Raw genomic sequence first — 18,891 nt, 5'->3', positions numbered from 1 at the left:
CTGTCCACTGTTATGACACCACAACTGCATCGGCAAGTCGCTACTGAACTCCGTAGCAGTGCGACCCTGAAAGTGGGGTCCAATTGTCTTACCCGATAGTCTTTTGACTTATATCCCAACGCGATACAAACGTTTAGAGATATTACTGCACCCATATAGCAGTTCGTCCGTAACGAAAATGAGAAAGTACATATTGAAAGCTCACTTTTGGCAGCTTCCAAGTTCCAGATCTTCACTGTTCCCGATGTGGATCCCGCGCACACCATCTCCTCTGCTGGACAGAACTTGACGCATTCCACCGCCGTCGTATGTCCAGTCAAGCTCTGCGTAAAAGAGACAAAAGTACCGCCGCCACCTTGAGCACCTATACAGTGAAGGGACAGCCAAGATGAATGCGCGGCGCACAAACAGCACACAGTGCAATCAGTTCAGAGCAGTTTACAGCCGATCATCTGCCTATACCAGTACGCATCAACAAGTGCAGTCTAGCCCCACAAGAGGCAGCCACAGAAACGTGCAGCAAGACCTATTGTAGAGTGTCACTTTCACAATCTATAGACTCTTCTAAGATCCCAATGCCTTTTCAACTATATACATATACGCTGAAGGCATTTATGTTATCGGATTATACGGCGACGAGAAGTACGGGCAATGCGCGGCGTGGTAATGCTTATGCGGAACTTTTCGCATATATGAGCTCCGGGTAACAATCCGAGCGGAAGACCCAACCCGTTCATATAAGTGGGTCTCGCTCATTGCACGACGACATAAAGTGCATGCGCGCAAACTGCAGATATTTGGGACGAACAGACGCCACGCAGACGCAGTGAAAGTGCGGTGCGTTCACTTCATGAGATCCAGTACGCGAGACTCATTCGCAACACAACACAAGGACAACGGGACGAATCACTGCGATATAACATGCGAATGTCGTTCTTAGGTTCCTGCATTTGTCTTCATACAAGTAAGTAGCGCATGAATGGACTTGCTGCTCTGCTCATGAGCTTGCCGCTTTTTACATGCCTACAAAGCATGAAAGCAATACGCAGTACATGGAACGTCGGTGTTTCAACAAAAAGGACACACGTATTCATTTTATGCTGAATATCTCGTAAGAGACAATTGTTCCCTATCCTGTTGCTCGACATACAGGCAGCGACTGGCTAATGGCAAACTGTTGAGGGTATTCGGTCACCCAAGACTTGGTCTCTCAAGCGAGAAATCATTTATTGCAAAGAAAACAAACACAAAGGTCTCCAAATTCATGTGATCCCAGTCACGGCAGCCGCGTTACAGGCCCGTGTCATTGGATTTCGGTGCACGTTTCTGAAGAAGCCCAGGCGGTCGAAATTTCCTGCTTCAGCATTCCTCGTAATCACTTCGTGTTTTAAGACCTTAAACTCTAACAATTGATAATATTAAAGCAAACACAAAGAAACATGCACGAGTGCGTCGCAAGGAGATGGTACAAAATATATAATGCGCTGACTTCAGACGGTACTACATTTTATTGATGGTAGTCAGCCGGATTAATTGCCGGCAATGTACATATATCCACCTGCAGCAAGCAACACCCCTCTCTGGGCCAATGGGGCTTTACTATAAAACAGTGAATTCATAGACCTTACAACTTATGAAAAATATGTTTTAACTGTAACTTAGAATTACGTATAGCAACCACAACGAGATAGTATCAACTCATCAACATGCACAGTAAATAAAGGCAGGAATTAAAAGTTTCATATAGTTGTACGCGGCAAAACGATCCAACTGGACCTACATGGAGTGTGAACCTTCGCTGGTAAGCAATCGGGACAGATGAGAAAAGGTAGTCAGCATCCCGCCATGACTGAACGCATCACACCCTCATTTTGGTGACAACGGCGGTGGCAATGTTGCTGATGGCTATTGTTAAATTTAACAGTGGACATGCGCAAAAGAATGCTACCATGGCGCAGCCTATAGAAGCCATGTCTCTAAAACAAGTCAAATCATTGCTATACATAGAGGCGCCCAATATCTCAATCCAGGCGGCAGCGACTTACTCCTACACGGATCATACTGCGAATCACTAACCCCATCAATTCGCAGCGTTTAATTTCCACACTGTTCTCGCTTGAAGTGCCACATGTGGTCCGCGAAAGCTCGGGGCTCCATGGCATGCAGGAATTTACAGAATTTGTGTTGACGACGCGCGAGCACTATTCCTTTTTCCTGCAGCGACGCTCTCAGCAGCGCAGGACGGACGGGATGACGGCGAGCGAGGAACAGCGACCCCAGCAAGGAAGTTCGGTTCCGCACGACAGTGCCCCATGGGGTGCGCCACGACATAAGCGTGTGCGTTTCCTCAGCTCCACGGCAATCTGCACGCTGCGCAGCACAATGTGACGTCCCATTACGTACGCATATGCAAGCATATCTTTACAATGGGAACGACGGAACTGACACGCAACAGTTTGAGGCTCCCACTTAATGAGAACGAAATTAACAGCAACATATCGTGACGCTACTTGGACAGTGGCATCCCGCTTTTCGAAACCGAATTGAACGCCCACATACTCTTGTACTTATTTTTATACAGCATTTGGTAACGACCTGTTGATAACTTTTGGCGTTTAACGTCCCAAAACCGCGATATGATTATTAGAAACGCCATATAGTGGAGGACTCCGGTAATTTCGACAACCCCTAACGTGCACTTAAATCTACGTATATACACGGGCATCAACCATTTTCGCCTCCATTGAAAATGCGGCCGGGCATCCATCCCACGACCTGCGGGTCAGCGGTCGAGCAAATAAACTGTTCAACATCATTCAGAGTCCTACGTCGAGATAGGTAATTGCCTGACATTTAACAAGAGCTGCCCGGATCAAAACACTGGGATCTTTCGTTTGGCTCATGCTGAGGCTCGGTGAACCTGACGAACGACGTCCCATCGCATCTCTACTCTAGTACTGCTTGTCGGGGTCTAACGTCCGGAAACCACGATAAGATTATTATTATGGGCCTCCTATAGAGTGGAGGACTCCGGAAATGTCGTACCCCTTTGTCTTCTCGTGTTCCTTGTATAGCGCAATCGCAAAGAGCGCATAATGGCCGACTGACTAATGACAAATTCAAATTTCGCTGTGAGCATACATGCCCTTCCATTCATAAATGCTTGGCTGGAATGGAGCGTCATAGCCAACCATTTTCCTTCCACACAACGAGCGCGCCGTCGGGCGAGCTGCCATGGCTGCCCGTTTATAGGCTTGCACGCCAGCGATTCGACCCACGTGCTTCGCGGTGCATATACTGCGCGGAAAGGCAAAAAAATAAAGCACCGCGGCACGCGTACACGGTACGTAACAGCGCCGACGTCGCGCTCAGGAAACCTCTCATGGACCGGGCGCATTGCGTCACGCCGGATTTCTGCGACATTGCGAGCACATGCGTGCTTCTCGCGAGTCTGCTGATGCAGCGAAGCGCCGTCGCATCCAGGAAGCTTACGCCACGGATGACTCTGCCAGGGCTATGTGATGATGACGCACAGCACGCTTCGCCCCGGCAAAGTCCGGCAAACGGAACGGGCCACAAGAAATGAATGCCAATGAACTAACCGAATATCGTGACCAGAGTAACCGGCCTTCAACGCGATACGTGCCCGCGGCGCCTGTGGTAGATGCCATGTCATGTATACGACACCCGGCAACGAAAACATGCGTTACGAAAAAGCGCTATGGTGTCATTCTCGTTTTCAAGGACCATACGCGCGGCATGTTGCGTCAGATCGCTCCCACCGTAGAGTGCACGTTCCCCCGGGAAAAAACAAAACAACCCCTGAAAACTGGCCGAGCGCTACGTAAACGCTGGCAAGGTCGTCAGAGCAAAAGACACAAGCAACCGACAAGATCAAGTTGTCGAAAGAAGGGGGCACAACGGGCAACATGACACGTGTTGCGTTACGAGAAACGTGAGCCTCAAATGTCGACACGTATATAAGAAAACAAGCATAAAAAGAAATGCCCAGCCTTGGTCAGAAGTTTACAGAACAAAGCGTGCGTAGACATTGTCTTTGCATACCATAACACTTGGATGATTTTAGAATAAAACGATCGGTGTTCACTTTTGTGTTTTCCGTTTAAACGAAATTTCGGATAAATAGAATCATTCGTTGAAATAGAGCATATATTGTATACATATATCAACGAGCCTTTTCGTGTCAATGGTTTCGAACTGATATAAAAAAAGACACGCGACGCACGAAACCGCTGCAAAGCACCATGTAGTCGACGCGACTGAACGAAACAAAGTTATGATCCAGTTGGACAACACGGGAAACAGAAGTTGAGAGCACCATATTTCACCCAAATATCTGTAGAACCATCTGCAGGACCTCCGTCTAAATGGAGAGACAGTTCCACCGCTCGTGCGGTGGCAGGAAACGTAACGATTACGGTGCTTGCGCAGGTTAACTGCCGTATTGTGGTAATTACAGAACTTCCGTGATATGATGAGCTCTTTCGAAGAAGGAAGACGACGGTCGAGCTTCCTGAATGTGACAAAGAGTTTGTCACGCCGCTGCGTGCGGCCCCTTCACCCCACAACCTTCCCGACACTTCGATGCTCGGGTAAAATTAACTGTTCAGTTCAACGTCCGTATATGCATAAATTAATAAGCAGGTTTTCTTTAGTTCCTTTGAACCCGATATGAATAGAAGCCGTAACACCGTACTAATTTATTCATCTTCTTAACTAATAAAGAACCAGCGTACACATTAATAGAATTCTTGGCAACTAACGTCTCAAAACCACGATACGATGGCGAGGGCTCCTAACATGTTGACAACCTGAGATTCTTTAACGTGCTGTGAGCACTTAAATCTATATGAGTGGGCCTCAAGCATTTTTGTCTCAATCGAAAGATGCACGAAGTGACGGATTAGATTTAGCATACTGACATTTGTGGAGACAGGTGCGCTCGATGCACACGCATAATGGGATATTACAACACGCGGAAACTGAACATTGGCTTATAAGTGTTGTAACTTCAGAGCCAGGGCATGCTTTTCGAATCCTTTATTCCGGCATGCCAAAGGGCAGCCTCACAACAGCACAACGAACACCGTAACATAGGGCACACGCCCCTATATACAAGTGGCTCCAGGTTACACATGCGCAGTGGCGATCATTCACTTATCACCGCAACTTGACAACTACGACAGGTGTAGCCTATCGCGATATGAACACAACACTCCCTTTCTGACAACTTTAAGTACGGCTACTATAGCCCCAGCGATCAGGCGCCCGGCGTTGTCGGGTGCTTCTCCGGAGCGTAGTCATGTCCGGCTGCGGCATACGCTCCGTGCTCGACTGGTGTTGGGTAATCGGTGGTAGCGTCGTCGTCGAAGTAGTAGGGTCCCGTTCTTCGGGCACATGCGGCAGCTCGAACTCGTCGTCCACAGCTGGCTCTTTCTCCCGTTCCAGACAGGAGTGGCGCAAATGATCGGCATGCACATATCGCACACGATTTCCCACCAACACTAAGTATGTGCATATTGATTTTACCTGCAACACTCTACCCGGTAACCACTTCACAGTCTCTCCACGCACTGATCGTACCAGTACGCACTCATTCATCGCAAAAGAACGAAACACTGCGCGCCGCTTGTCAGCGGATGTTTTCACTTCCTCTGCTTGGTCAGTCAACACACCGTTCACATCTGGTCGTAGCAATGATAAGCGGGTCCTCAGTTTCCGTCGCAGAAACAATTCTGCTGGTGATTTCCCAGTGAAAGTGTGCGGGGTTGCGCGGTACGAGAACAAGAAATTATCTAGGCGATGTTGTAGTGACCTGTTTGTACCTGTCCTTTCGTCATCCATTAACTGCTTCAGGAGAGCCTTCTTAGTTGTTTGCACCGCTCGCTCGGCCGCTCCATTAGATTGCGGATGATACGGTGGGGTGAGCGTATGTTTCACGCCATTCGCTTTCAGGAAAGTTAGAAATTCCGCTGCGCGGAACTGAGGCCCGTTATCAGTAACCACTTCCACAGGTAACCCGTGAGACGCAAACCAGGAACGCACAGCCTCGACTGTTTTCGCAGCCGTGGTCGACTGCATACACTTAACCTCTATCCATTTGGAAAAAGCATCTACTGCAATAAGAAAGATTTGCGATTCTTTTTCCGCAAAATCCAAGTGGACTCGTTGCCACGGGTGTTCACAAACTTTCCATGGAAACAAAGGAACTGGCTGCGCTGCAGGAAGTACTGCCTGACAGATACTACATTTGCGCACCGCCTGTTCAAGGGCATCGTCGATACCCGGCCACCAGACCATTGACCGTGCAACAGCCTTCATTTTTGAGATCCCGAGATGCTGTTCGTGCAAGAGTGCTAGTACTACAGTCTTCAAGCTTTCAGGAACAACAACCCTGTTATTCCAAACAATACAGCCCTCGTCCACCGTGAGCTCAAATCGGCGAACCCAAAACGGTTGCAGTTCCGCACTGACAGTCTTTGGCCAACCTTGCCATATCCTATTTCGCACAACTCGCAGCAAACTGTCACACCCTGTTGCACGCTCAATGTCTTTCGCGGTCAGCGGCAAATCTGACAACGTGGAAAAGTAGCAAATTGTGTCCTCGTCATGCCCCCCCTCCGACAACGGTAGCCGTGACAAAGCATCAGCATGCGATATGGCGGAGCCCGGCTTATGCGTAATTTTGTACCGATAGTCTGCTAGAAATGTCAGCCATCTGTGTACCCTGGCAATTGCCACGGCACCGCAATGTCGGTTTGGGTCGAAAAGAGCCGTCAGTGGTTGGTGATCCGTTAAAACGTTGAATGCCCTGCCATATAGATACTTGTGGAATTTTCTTACTCCAAATACTATGCTCAGTGCCTCTTTCTCTATTTGTCCGTAGTTCCGCTCGGACACTGACAGCGATCTTGAGGCGAAAGCGATAGGCTTCTCTTGGCCGTTCACGACATGCGATAGTACGGCTCCTAGGCCATACTCTGAAGCGTCACACGTGAGCTGAATTTCTTTTGCCACATCATATATTTCCAACACACTTTCATCCGTCAACAACGTTTTACACTTGTTGAACGCGTCGTCACATAGTCGGGACCAGTGCCACTTGGTTTCCTTGCGCAGCAAGCCATGAAGAGGCTCCAGGACTGTAGCTACATTTGGTAAAAATTTTGCGTAAAAATTTACCAGTCCCAAAAATGCCTTTAGTTGCGTGACATTGTCTGGCTTGGGTGCATTCTTTATCGCCCTTACTTTGTCACTGGTAGGGTGCAACCCATTGCCATCAACTTCGTGCCCCAAGTAGGTTACTCTTTTTTTAAACAAGCTGCACTTTTCCGCGTTGACCTTGATACCGTATTCGCTTAGGCGCATGAGTACTTGTTCCACTCTTTCACGACACTGCTCGTAGCTAACTCCCGCTATGATGACATCGTCAAGATAGCAAGCCGTGCCTTGCAAGCCCCTCAGGACTTGGTCCATTACCGCCTGAAATGCGGCTGGTGCACAGGCTACACCATAGGGTAGGCGCCTGTACCGGAAAAGGCCCATATGCGTGTTAATGGTGAGCAGTTCCTGAGCGTGCTCATCTAATTCCAGTTGCAGATACGCCTTACTCAGGTCGAGAACTGAAAACACAGCTCCACCTTGCAACGTGGTGAATATATCTTCAGGCAGCGGTAGAGGGTAATGGTCAACTACCACGAAAGGATTGACGGTGACCCGGTAATCCCCGCACAGTCGAATGCCATTATTCTTTTTCGGCACAACCACCAGTGGGGTGGCCCAAGCACTGTGCCTCACGCGGTACACAATGCCTGCCTTCTCCATATTAAGCAGCTCTTGTTCTACCTGCTCGCGTAACGCGTATGGCACTGGTCTCGCTTTACAAAAAACAGGAGTAGCGCCTTTCTTAAGCACAATACTAGCGTGAAACCCTTTAATGGCCCCGTATCCTGGTTGAAATACCTCGCGGTACTTATCAGTTATCGGTGCTTCTTCCCGTACGTTCTGCACCCGTACCACATTCAGCCAGTCGAGTTTTATTTTCGTTAGCCACTCCCGCCCTAATAATGTTGGCATTCTAGCCCCTGTGCTATCCTTAGCAATCACTAGTGGCAAGCGAACGTGTTGGCTCTGGTACTCTACATCAACATCCATAATACCTTTGACCGTGACAGGCGTGCCATTGTAGGTGACTAGCCTAACATCTGTTTCCCTGAAACTTGCATCGGGAAAATGTTTTAAACATTCTGTTTCACACATTACCGATACGGCTGCGCCTGTATCTAGCTCCATCGAAATCTTTTTTCCGTTTATCAGCAACGGCACCACAATGGCAGGCGTGCCCGACCTACGGTCTGTGTGACACAGTGTCAACAACTCATCACGCGTTGCATCATTAGCCAGGCAATGAATAGGCGCCCTAGTTTTACACATTTTGGCTACATGGCCTTTCTTGTTACATTTAAAACAACGGCTGTTCATGAACGGACAACTTTCAGGAGAGTGCCGCCCACCGCAACGATGACACCCCTTAGTCTCTTGTGTACCTGCAGCTGGAGTGGTTTTCGGCATGAAACTCCGTGCGTAGTCCCCAGCGGGTGCTGGCCGTTGTCCAGCTGCCGTTTCCTTGTTCCAGTGAACGTCGCTGTCGACGGGGGTCCCTGTTGCGAGGGTCGCCACCATTTCCCGAGTGCCTCTAGTAGCAGATTCCATGGCTGCTACAATGCTGCAGGTGCGCTCCCAGGTTAATTCTGCATCAGGTGTCGCCAGAAGCCTGCACCGTATGCTGTCGGAACACAATCCCGCGATGAGACGATCTCGCAGGGCTTGCTCAAGAAATGTGCCGAACTCACATGTTGCAGCCAGTTTCTTGAGTCCTACTATGAAGTCGCTGATGCTTTCGTGCGGTTCTTGATTGCGTTGGTTAAAACGGTATCTTTCCGTAACCACGGAGCACTTTGGGGTATAGTGCTTTTTCAGCGTTGCGATGACCACGTCATACGTCTCCTGGGTAGGCGTTTTCGGCAGAAGAAGGCTCCTCAGCGTGACGTATGCCTTCTCCCCGATGGACGTCAATAGCACTTGCAACTTCTTATCCTCTGCGATGTCGTTAGCAGCTGCAAAACACTCAAATCGCTCGAAGAAAACATCGCAGTTGTCACCGTCCGGATCGAACTCTGGAAGCTTTCCGAGCATGGCACCACCCCGAACAGCTGCTGTTTTTCCTGCTGTCTGGATCCCATCCTCGTTGCCAATCATGTTGTAACTTCAGAGCCAGGGCATGCTTTTCGAATCCTTTATTCCGGCATGCCAAAGGGCAGCCTCACAACAGCACAACGAACACCGTAACATAGGGCACACGCCCCTATATACAAGTGGCTCCAGGTTACACATGCGCAGTGGCGATCATTCACTTATCACCGCAACTTGACAACTACGACAGGTGTAGCCTATCGCGATATGAACACAACAATAAGGGACTCCGCAGAAGACGCCTCCCGATCAATATGGACCATAACCCACCAGGTTCTTTGCATGAACACGCCCACTCACCATTGTGTGGGCGTATCGGTAGACAGAAACGCGGAGCACGTTTACTACTGCACGCACGCCTCTTATACCTTCGGTACACGCGGCTAAGTGCGCGCCGACGTATACGACCAATCTTACTCTTACCAATCTCTAGTGGACAAGGAGGCAACATCGCTTACATCACAGGCAACATCGCTTACGTCACGTACGCCTGAGCCTCGCGGAATGTGAACGAATAATGAAGCGCCACCCCCTCGGCCCGAATTTGTGCGAACAGTGCCCTTTATTGGCTCAGTGTCCAGTAATCACAACTCGAAACATACGAAACACTGCGAACGCCGCTGCAGATGGCCGCCGGTTTATTTAGGTCACGTATAGCGTACACTTTCATTGATGCTACACTCTCCGTGAAAGTCACGAACGCGTTCCGCGCACTCATTCTCGCTTCAAAGGCACTGCACGCTGTGAAAGGGATGTCCAAAGACCGACCTCCGTGGAAAGAAGTTCGTGCGGCAAGAGATCTGGCGCCGCTGAATATACTCGTCTCGCCACACTTCACGGTGCGCGGCGCAGCAGCAGTCGCCGCACCACGACTGCCAGCGCCCGCGGAGCTATAGCGAAAAGCTACTCGTCGCTCATGCACTTTTCGCAATGCCCGTAACAAAAGGGCTAGAAAGTGTTCTTCACACCTGCAGAACTGTACTGTTGCAAACAAAAGGGAAAAAACGCCGTCTAGCCCACGGTCTCCAGATGCCCAAACAGTATGAAATGTACCGGCAATAAATAACTGAAGCCAGGTGTCTAATCATTTTGCGTACATTTTGCACGCATCGTCCTAATGAATACGCCTGTCCATGTTGCAGTGAATACTTTTGAGAAAATCGGCGCCGATACAAGGGCGAAGTAACAGCCCAAGAGGAGACACGAAGTAATGACGCTTTAGCGCTTTTCAAAATCTCGTTCCGTTCAGAGGCGGTGTTTATTTCGCGTTTGCACATTAATTGGAAGACTCAACAGCAGCAAATGGCAGCATTGCAGATGAGAAACGTGAGCCTTTCTCTATTTTGCGCCCAATAAACTGTCGGGAATGAGGAGACTAGGTATCCCGAAGGAAACGCTAACAAATGCCCGAGGCGTATTAAGGAAAGAGGTGTACATTTAAGGGCTCGTTTTCTCTGCTAGATACAATATTAATGAGATTTTACAGACAGTCGTACCGGGAAAAGTATGGAGGATGTTATTAAAAGTAATTGTATCGTAAATTTGACGAAAGAAAAGGGGACGAAAAAATAACTTGCCCTGGGCAGGAACCGAACCTGCGACATTCGAATAACGCGTCCGATGCTCTGCTGAAGAAATGCGTATAGAGGCGTAAGAAGAAACACGTCCCATACACCGACAGGGTAATTGGCGCGGTACACCATATCTCGTTTTCCTGCGTACAAACGGGTATACAGGCCAAAAACGGAAGATGTCTAAATGAGAAGTCGATTGAGCCTACACAACAGATCGCTGGTTGAAACAAAGCCATCACACTTATCAGCTGAATACCGAAGATGCGAGTGTTCGACCCATTGCAGTGATATTATCCAAGTATAAAGTACAGCATGCACGACAGACAACAGAATACATCCAAAAAAAAAAGGGGGGGGGGGAGATATATGGTTGCGTGAGTCAACCGTCAATGAAGCTATCGGACAAATAGTATCAATTTTTTACCAGCACCCGCGTTGACGTAAGATGAACCATGTATGACGCGTGGGGCATGCGTCTTTCTATAACAAAACCTATAGCGTATAGTAATATGGAGGGTCTCACGTAGCGCTTATAGATTTACTTCCTTCTTTTCCTAGCTTTTCCTTAAATTCAGCTGAGAGTCGGCGCCTGTTCACGCGTGTTTTTTCCTTATTCGTCCTATCTGTGTGTTCCGCACAAACTAAACCCAAGAGGCTAAGTTTTCAATCCTAATTACAGATGAGAACTCGATAGAACCGCCTGTTATAAAAAAACGGCACTCACGCAATGCGTAAAACAGACGAGCTTGCACGCATACAGACAGTTAAACGCAGTGCAGAAACGATCTCAGACTCCCTTACTAAAGAAACCCTAATTTCGCTTGTCGTGAGACACTGCACCGCCAAGCGCTACTCCCCGCATAGATTTCTTTTAGACACTGCAATCCACAAAGGTATAAAATAACATGGACTTTTTTGTCAGAAACATGAAAAATGGTAGGCATGCGCATGCATTCTCACGAACTCCCACCCGAAGAAAGATAACGCATCACTTACTTTTGAGGTATCAGTTACTTCTCACGTATCAGCTGATTGATTTATATGTGGGGTTCAACGTCCCAAAACCACCATATGATTATGAGAGACGCCGTAGTGGAGGGCTCCGGAAATTTCGACCACCCGGGGTTCTTTGACGCATAGAGTTTCCTAAAAACAACTAGAGGGGACCCTGGCGCTGCGATCGTTCAGCGACCATGGGAATGATGGGTAGTACACACATTTGCCTAGTCTTCGTACTTGCGGGTGGCAAATCGTACTTGCGGCTTCGTTTATTACTGGTTACGGTTTCGTTTTGAAGGAAAGAACCAACCCTTCTGAGCTTTGTGACCCGATTTGAAATGCTAAGCCTAAAAGAATAAGGTTGTGAAGCGCAAACGCTGAACATTTGCTCATTTTTTGTGTGTCGAAAAAAAAAAACAGCTCCGAGCCACACGAACACACACGGAGCCAGAGGCAGGCCAGAAGTACGAAAATTAGACAAATGTATGTACTACCTATCATTCCCATGCTCGCTGAAGCGCCGTGCGTTGCAGCTCCCATAGACACTAGCGCCAGAGTTCCCTCTATAGTGTATATTAGGAAACTCTATGCTTTGAAGAGCACCCAAATCTGAGCGCACGGGCCTACAGCATTTTCGCCTTCATAGAAAATGCAGGCGCCGCAGCCGGGTATCGATCCCGCGACCTGCGGGTCAGAAGAAAGAAAGAAAGAAAGAAAGAAAGAAAGAAAGAAAGAAAGAAAGAAAGAAAGAAAGAAAAAGAAAGGAAGAAAAAGAAAGAGAAAGAAAGAAAGGAAGAAAATGCAGACGCCGCAGCCGGGTATCGATCCCGCGACCTGCGGGTCAGAAGAAAGAAAGAAAGAAAAAGAAAGAAAAAGAAATAAAAAGAAAGAAAGAAAGAAAGAAAGAAAGAAAGAAAGAAAGAAAGAAAGAAAGAAAGAAAGAAAGAAAGAAAAGCGCTACCTTCTTTTAGTAGTGACTGTCCAATGGCTCAATGTTAAAATAAAGAAAAAAAGAGAACGAAACAGCGAAATGCGTGTTTTCTGCTTGCTTGGGGCGTAGGTAGCCATGGGGTGGCGCACCAGGTACGTGACCCCCCCCCCACCCACCCACCCCTCCGGGAATTTTTTTCGTCATGGCATAGAGAGCGAAAAATGTCCACTTTAAGGGGGTGCCCCTTTCGAATTGAAAATGGTGCTCCCCCCCCCCCCCCGCCCCCCCTTCCGAGAAATATTTCTGGCTACGCGCCTGCTGCTTGCTATTCAACAACATACGAAAGTTCATGTCCGGCGTTAAGCATCCAGCGTGGTAATCACAATTATAAGAATAATTACGAGAAGAGCGCGGAATGCGGCGGGTCCGCGAAGGCCGCCGTGCCCACGAAGTGTCCAGGGTGGGACGAGACTGGGCCACGGTGAGCGAGAGGGCCCAGCGGCCTCATTCTGCCGCAGAACCCCACGCCCGCGGAGCCCACGGGACGACGACGACACGTTCGACTACGTGACGCAGCCGCGCCCACACAAGCGGCACTTGGAGGCTCGCTCTGCACTGTGCCGCTTGGCTTGCCACAATGGCACTCATTATTACGGCAGACCTCGGTTTATGAACTCTCCCATGCGCAGCCCGCCCCTAAAATGTCGGTGACCACAGGTATGTGAACTGGAGCTGGCAGCATCCATTGTGCACGGTCGATGCGCAGGTCACATTTCGCAACTGTAGTCACCCATATAAGGTGACCTATTAGTGAACGCCTTGGTAATCGATCGTCGGCCATAGGTGCTGTAAATGAGCAAGCTTACGCATCCGCCCAAGGGCGAAGCTAGCTTGCAGCTATAACTAACCCCTAGTAAGTACATTTATTTATTTATACTTATTTATAAATAAATAAATTTTGCCGTGCAATTCAACTTGTCCCCACTTATTTAAATGTACTTTGAATTTATAAACCCCCCTTCAACAATGCCCCCAGAGGGCGCTGTAGGTATAAGTATAAATAAATAAATAAGTGCATTTAGAAACAACTTGACCTGCTACAATATAATGGTGTAAAGCCCACACAAACGGAAAGAATAATGCAAGCACAGTTTATTTCAGTAATCTATACATGCACCTCAAGCCGCTTTTCATGTCATGTTGAAACATTCTGTATGCATTCTTATAATTTGATATTTGGCCAGTAAGACCTTTATGCGAGTTTAAAGTTGTATGATATCTACATATACTGCATAAAATTACACGGAAAGCATACACTTTCTGAAACGACATACGAAACGCTTCAACAGAGCGCGGTAAGTAACACATCAACACCGGCCCCGTCAACATAGGAAACGCCTGCACAAATACTGCGATATTGGCTATAGCATAGCTGATCACAGTCGCCACCACTTTACGTATCAAGCGCCACACGCATAAAAAAATTAGCGCAAAAAGCATTGCAGACGCCGCTGCAGTAATAGTATTGAATATTCCTAAGTACGTTACAGTGCGATTGGAGTCAAAATGACAGACATGAGGTTTAAGAGGCACATATAGAATGAAGCGGTGCATAGCGCTTAACTCGGTTAGATGAAGTGAAAACCGAAAGTATATATACGAAGGTCAGGTGATAGTGGTGCGTTCTTACGCATTCAAATACGAAGCGCGCATATGCGGGTAGCATATACTAGGCAGAAGGAATCCTCCATCGATGCGCCATGACCACGCGACTCATATGGCGGCGACCCGTCGTAGCCATGGCCATGCGATGTACCAAATGCAGATATATTTGAACATGCCCTTTTTAATCCATAATACGAACGGACCTGCAGCCGGCACGATATGAGATCGTAAGGTGTTGGTTGCGGTACCAGAACACGAAACAAAACACAGACCTTGCGCCTCTCGTGCCAGTTATATATATAATGTCCCTCACCTCAGCTGAGCAGTCATGCACACCGTACAAACACGCGTACACACCACTGATATGTATCTCCGATTGAAGCACATATTAAGGTAGGCGATCACAAATTCGCCCCCAGAGTAAGTATTCAGAAGTATATTTCACCGTATTCGTGTTGTGTTGTACAGAGGGAAGGACAACAAAGATTGTGCGAATTTTCGTATGAGGACCATTCCACACAATCGGATAGAGAAACAAGAACAAAAAAAAAAAACATAGGAGATCCCTGCGCAATAGGAATCTGTATAACACGAAAGTAAAACGTCTCCTTGCAGAGTACATTGATATAAGAGAGCTTATACAATGTCTGTTGCTGTTTGACAGTTAAAGCACCGTTTTTCGTAAACGCATCCACACTGACGCTTAGTGATACACCTGCATCCCGAAGACTAACGTCCATGATCAATGAATGATCAACGATTAAACATGTCCCTGTGGTCATGGACGCCAGTTGTAGCTGTATAGTATAGTTAACGGTGAGAGCAGAACCAAAGAAAGTAGTGTGACAGCAAAAAAGTGTGTCTGGTTGTGCGCCAAACTTGGGCTAAAGTAGCGTACTCTTGAATTCGGGAGACGCACTCTTGTTAAAATGGTCATTTTCAAGCTCTAGGCCATGGGGAAAAAATTCGGGGGGGAGGGGACACATGCCCGGTGTGTCACCCCCCGACTACGCCCCTGCCATTGCCCCATCGGAGGGAAACGCAACGCGCGTTGGTCTTCGCTGTTGGCCGGCCAGAATTCAACGTGTGGCGAGGGTAAGGAGGAACGTCGAATATGGCGAAGCAGGTGCGTTTCTTTATGCGTTGCAGAATTATTTTTGGCTTGGATGGATTATATATGAGCCACTCCGACACCCTGAGTGAGGTCGCGACCTAGCAGTGTGTAAGGCGTTGGCAAAATTGCAGTTATCCCATAGTCCAAACGCGTCAAATAGGATGTACGCGTAACGTTAAAGGAACTAATGGTGGATTCCACGGCCATGATACATTATTACACTTTACCTAGAATACCGTGAGGGGGCAGTGCTAGATATAAAATGCATGTTTTGTTTTTTTAAGCCTATACAAAGCGTGTCGGCAAGGCGCTGTAGCGCACCCGCCAGCTGTTATCGTCAATCCAGAAATCATGGGTACCACTGACGGACAATTTTTTTTTGTTTCTCTTCTGACCATGTTATTTTTGTACACCATTGCTGTGACAAAAGTAGTCTCTGAAATGTTGGTGGCCCCCGGCATGAAACACTTTCGTGTTAAAGTACTAAATCTAGTATTTGACATAACGCAACAGTGACACCCTCTTGCATTACCAGCGATCGCTGAACTTTTGCGACCGACAAATTTAGCTTGATGTTGAGAAATTGCCTATAGACCATTATCATATTTGCATGGGAACCATTTATTAAGTGAAAGCTACCCCTAAGGATGACAACGAAGTAAACTTTTCTACATCACGTACGCACGAATACATTGCGAGCATAAAACGGCAGGTCAGTGCGCCGAGTCCATCACCGTATAATTAATGAGGTGTGTCACGCGGACGGCCTCATATGGGCCGCCCTTCTTCGTCGAGAAAGAAATAAAAAACGATGAAGGAGAGCAGCCATAGCAACTTTCCTCGTCGCCGTATATCGTTGCATTCAGTTTGGGCACGAACTATATACGTGCGCCAGAGACGAGAAGGCGCACAACACGTCGGCTGAGCGGACGATCGGCAACAACGTGAAGACCCCCCATCGAGAGGGGGACGAGGTGAGAGGCAGCGCACAAATCGATTCGCGCTCGGTTCTCCGAACGCCTGACGCGCGTCAGCGTGTTTTCATTGGAACGTCCTGTGTATCGGACAGAATGTTGAAGCGTCGACGTACTGCGCGTCTCTTTAGATGCAGGCGAGTATAGAGAGAGTTCAGTCGCCAGGATTTCGCAATGGCCGCCGCTACAATATGCTAGAGAAAAACTAAAAATGACGCTGAAAATGTGTACCAATTGATAGACTGATTGACTAATTGACTAATTGATTGATTGATTGATTGATTGATTGATTGATTGATTGATTGATTGATTGATTGATTAATACGTGGAGTGTGAAGTCGCAAAGCGACATGGTATGAGACCCCCCCCCCCCCCTCCGAGGAGGCTCCTGATCATTTCGAGGGCTAAAACGCGCCTGAAAGAACGGCAATCGAGCTTTCTTTCCATTCCAACTCCGGCCATTGTGGACGGTAACCAAACCCGCGACTTCGTATTTAGAAGCCGAAGGCCACAGCCATGCTCTGATCCGCCCCGGCATGAAAATCTGAAAATGACACAGTAGGATGTCACGCGAAAAGACATGCACGGTTCTGCTACGAATTTTTGTAAAGCCAGATTCATCGGATGTTGTTACGAATGTCAACAGCGACGTTGCTACGGACTTTATTACATCATAAGGATGTTATTTTGCAGACTTGCCACTGGCCGCGAATGTTGCCGGAAGCGGCTAAATAAAAATTCCCTAGCCCTCTCCCACCTTCCCACGAATCAGTTTTGACGCAACGGATGTGTCGTGTCACCAGCATAACCTGAATGGTAATTAAGGAATACACGTGCAGTAGCCAACTCCAGAGAGCACGAGTTCTATTCAAATACGGACTCGCCCGGGTACCGACCGCTGCAGTCGGGAAGCACCGAGTCGGCTGGAAAACACCAGCCAATGAATTTAAAGCGCATTGAGCGTACTAATGCAAAGTTAGAATTACCATTTAAAGCAATAACTCACAACATGTCCCATTTATGTAAACGTGTAACCAAGAGACAATATCATGTATATACCATGGTGGTCCACTTCACATAAATGCTGCCTTGCTGCGCGGCGCCCTTCATCAGTACACAGCCACAGACGCAATCAGAAAACCTGAAGCTATGGGAAGCAAGATACACTTTACGTTGGATTGATCGCAGTATAATGCACAGGAATATTCAGGGAGCACTCGAACAAATTGTGATAGTAAAGGGACACCCCGGAGCTCAGAACTTCTCTTGCAGAAAAACATCCGGGTTAAGAAAAATTGGGTCCAGGTTAAGCAACACCGCTTGTTAGCTGGCTGAGCGTGAAAAACAGCCCGTCGAGACGGGACAAAGAAAACTAAAAGGAGAAGCGCTTTGTTATTTCTGTGACGTCACCTTAGTTTTTCCTATTTATGGTCAAATGATAATAAACTCTGTTGTCAGTCGGCGCTGTGCGTGTGTGCTGTTTCTCCCGCTCGTGGTTTAGCTTTGGTTAATGCAGCCTGCGGACACTCGCCGCCAAAAGCGCAAAGCTCCTTTCTGCAAATATCGCGTCACCGAATGTCGCTGCGAAAGCCTGCGTTGCACGAGCGTTTACAAAAAAATGAAAAAAAAAACGAAGAAGCGAGGCTGCGCACAAAGCCGCCATGTCCGAGGCTCGGAAGGCTGCCTCAGGCCGCGGTCGCCGCAGGGCAGTGCAGCACACAAAGGGCGGACAAGAGGAGGCCGGACGGCGAGCACGCGATAGGAGGGCGCGAAAGACAAAAGGGCCGCTCGCTGGCGCGCTTGATCGCCACGTCGTCTCCTGCGCCCAGATGCGCGCTCGTGCAGTTTCGGCACGGCCCTCGATGCAGCAGCAGGCAATGCGAAACAGGTCATTGTCTGCCGCCTCGTAAGTACACACTCGTCTCGGCAGCCGTCAGCTGATCGGATAAACAGCGAGCTGGACTCGCTCCCGCCAAATAAAAGCCACGGTCGGGCCAGAAGAAGAAACAGGGACGAGAAGAAGACGCCGCCCCGATTACACGTCAAGAAGAAGAAGCAGAAAAAAAGAAAAAGTGACGTCAGCTGGCAGCGCGGAGTCAGGGCTCGGAAGACGGCAAACAAGTGCCGATGATGCGAGCAGCTGGAGCGAAAACGGCGCTGCGGGTGTTCGAACGAACGAACGCTTCGTCGGTGCTTGCCCCTCGCGACTATAGGACGGCATGCACACGCGATTCAGTTGTTGCCACGTCGAATGCACCGCTTATGGCTCTTAAATTTCTCTTCCACCCTGTCAAGCACAAAGCGACTCATTTGATCTGAGAGAGAGAGAAAATGATACAGAAAATAAAGATGGTTATTACA

General features: G+C 48.3%; 1 protein-coding gene across 4 annotated transcripts in view; it reads right to left on the bottom strand.

The window, feature by feature from the left end:
• The window catches only part of kat80 (katanin p80), a 239,222-nt gene that overhangs the window by 116,253 nt on the left and 104,078 nt on the right, over positions 1–18,891 (bottom strand). For all 4 annotated transcript variants that reach the window (XM_037427880.2, XM_075877832.1, XM_075877834.1 and 1 more), the window contains exon 3: positions 206–323. In XM_037427880.2, coding sequence (XP_037283777.2) covers positions 206–323 — 118 coding nt within the window. The remainder of the gene's footprint in view (positions 1–205; positions 324–18,891) is intronic.

This window comes from Rhipicephalus microplus, chromosome X (assembly GCF_043290135.1).
Source record: "Rhipicephalus microplus isolate Deutch F79 chromosome X, USDA_Rmic, whole genome shotgun sequence".
NCBI classification, from domain to species: domain Eukaryota; kingdom Metazoa; phylum Arthropoda; class Arachnida; order Ixodida; family Ixodidae; genus Rhipicephalus; species Rhipicephalus microplus.
The sequence above is the reverse complement of the archived record's forward strand: the minus strand, read 5'-3'. Positions and strand labels throughout refer to the sequence as shown.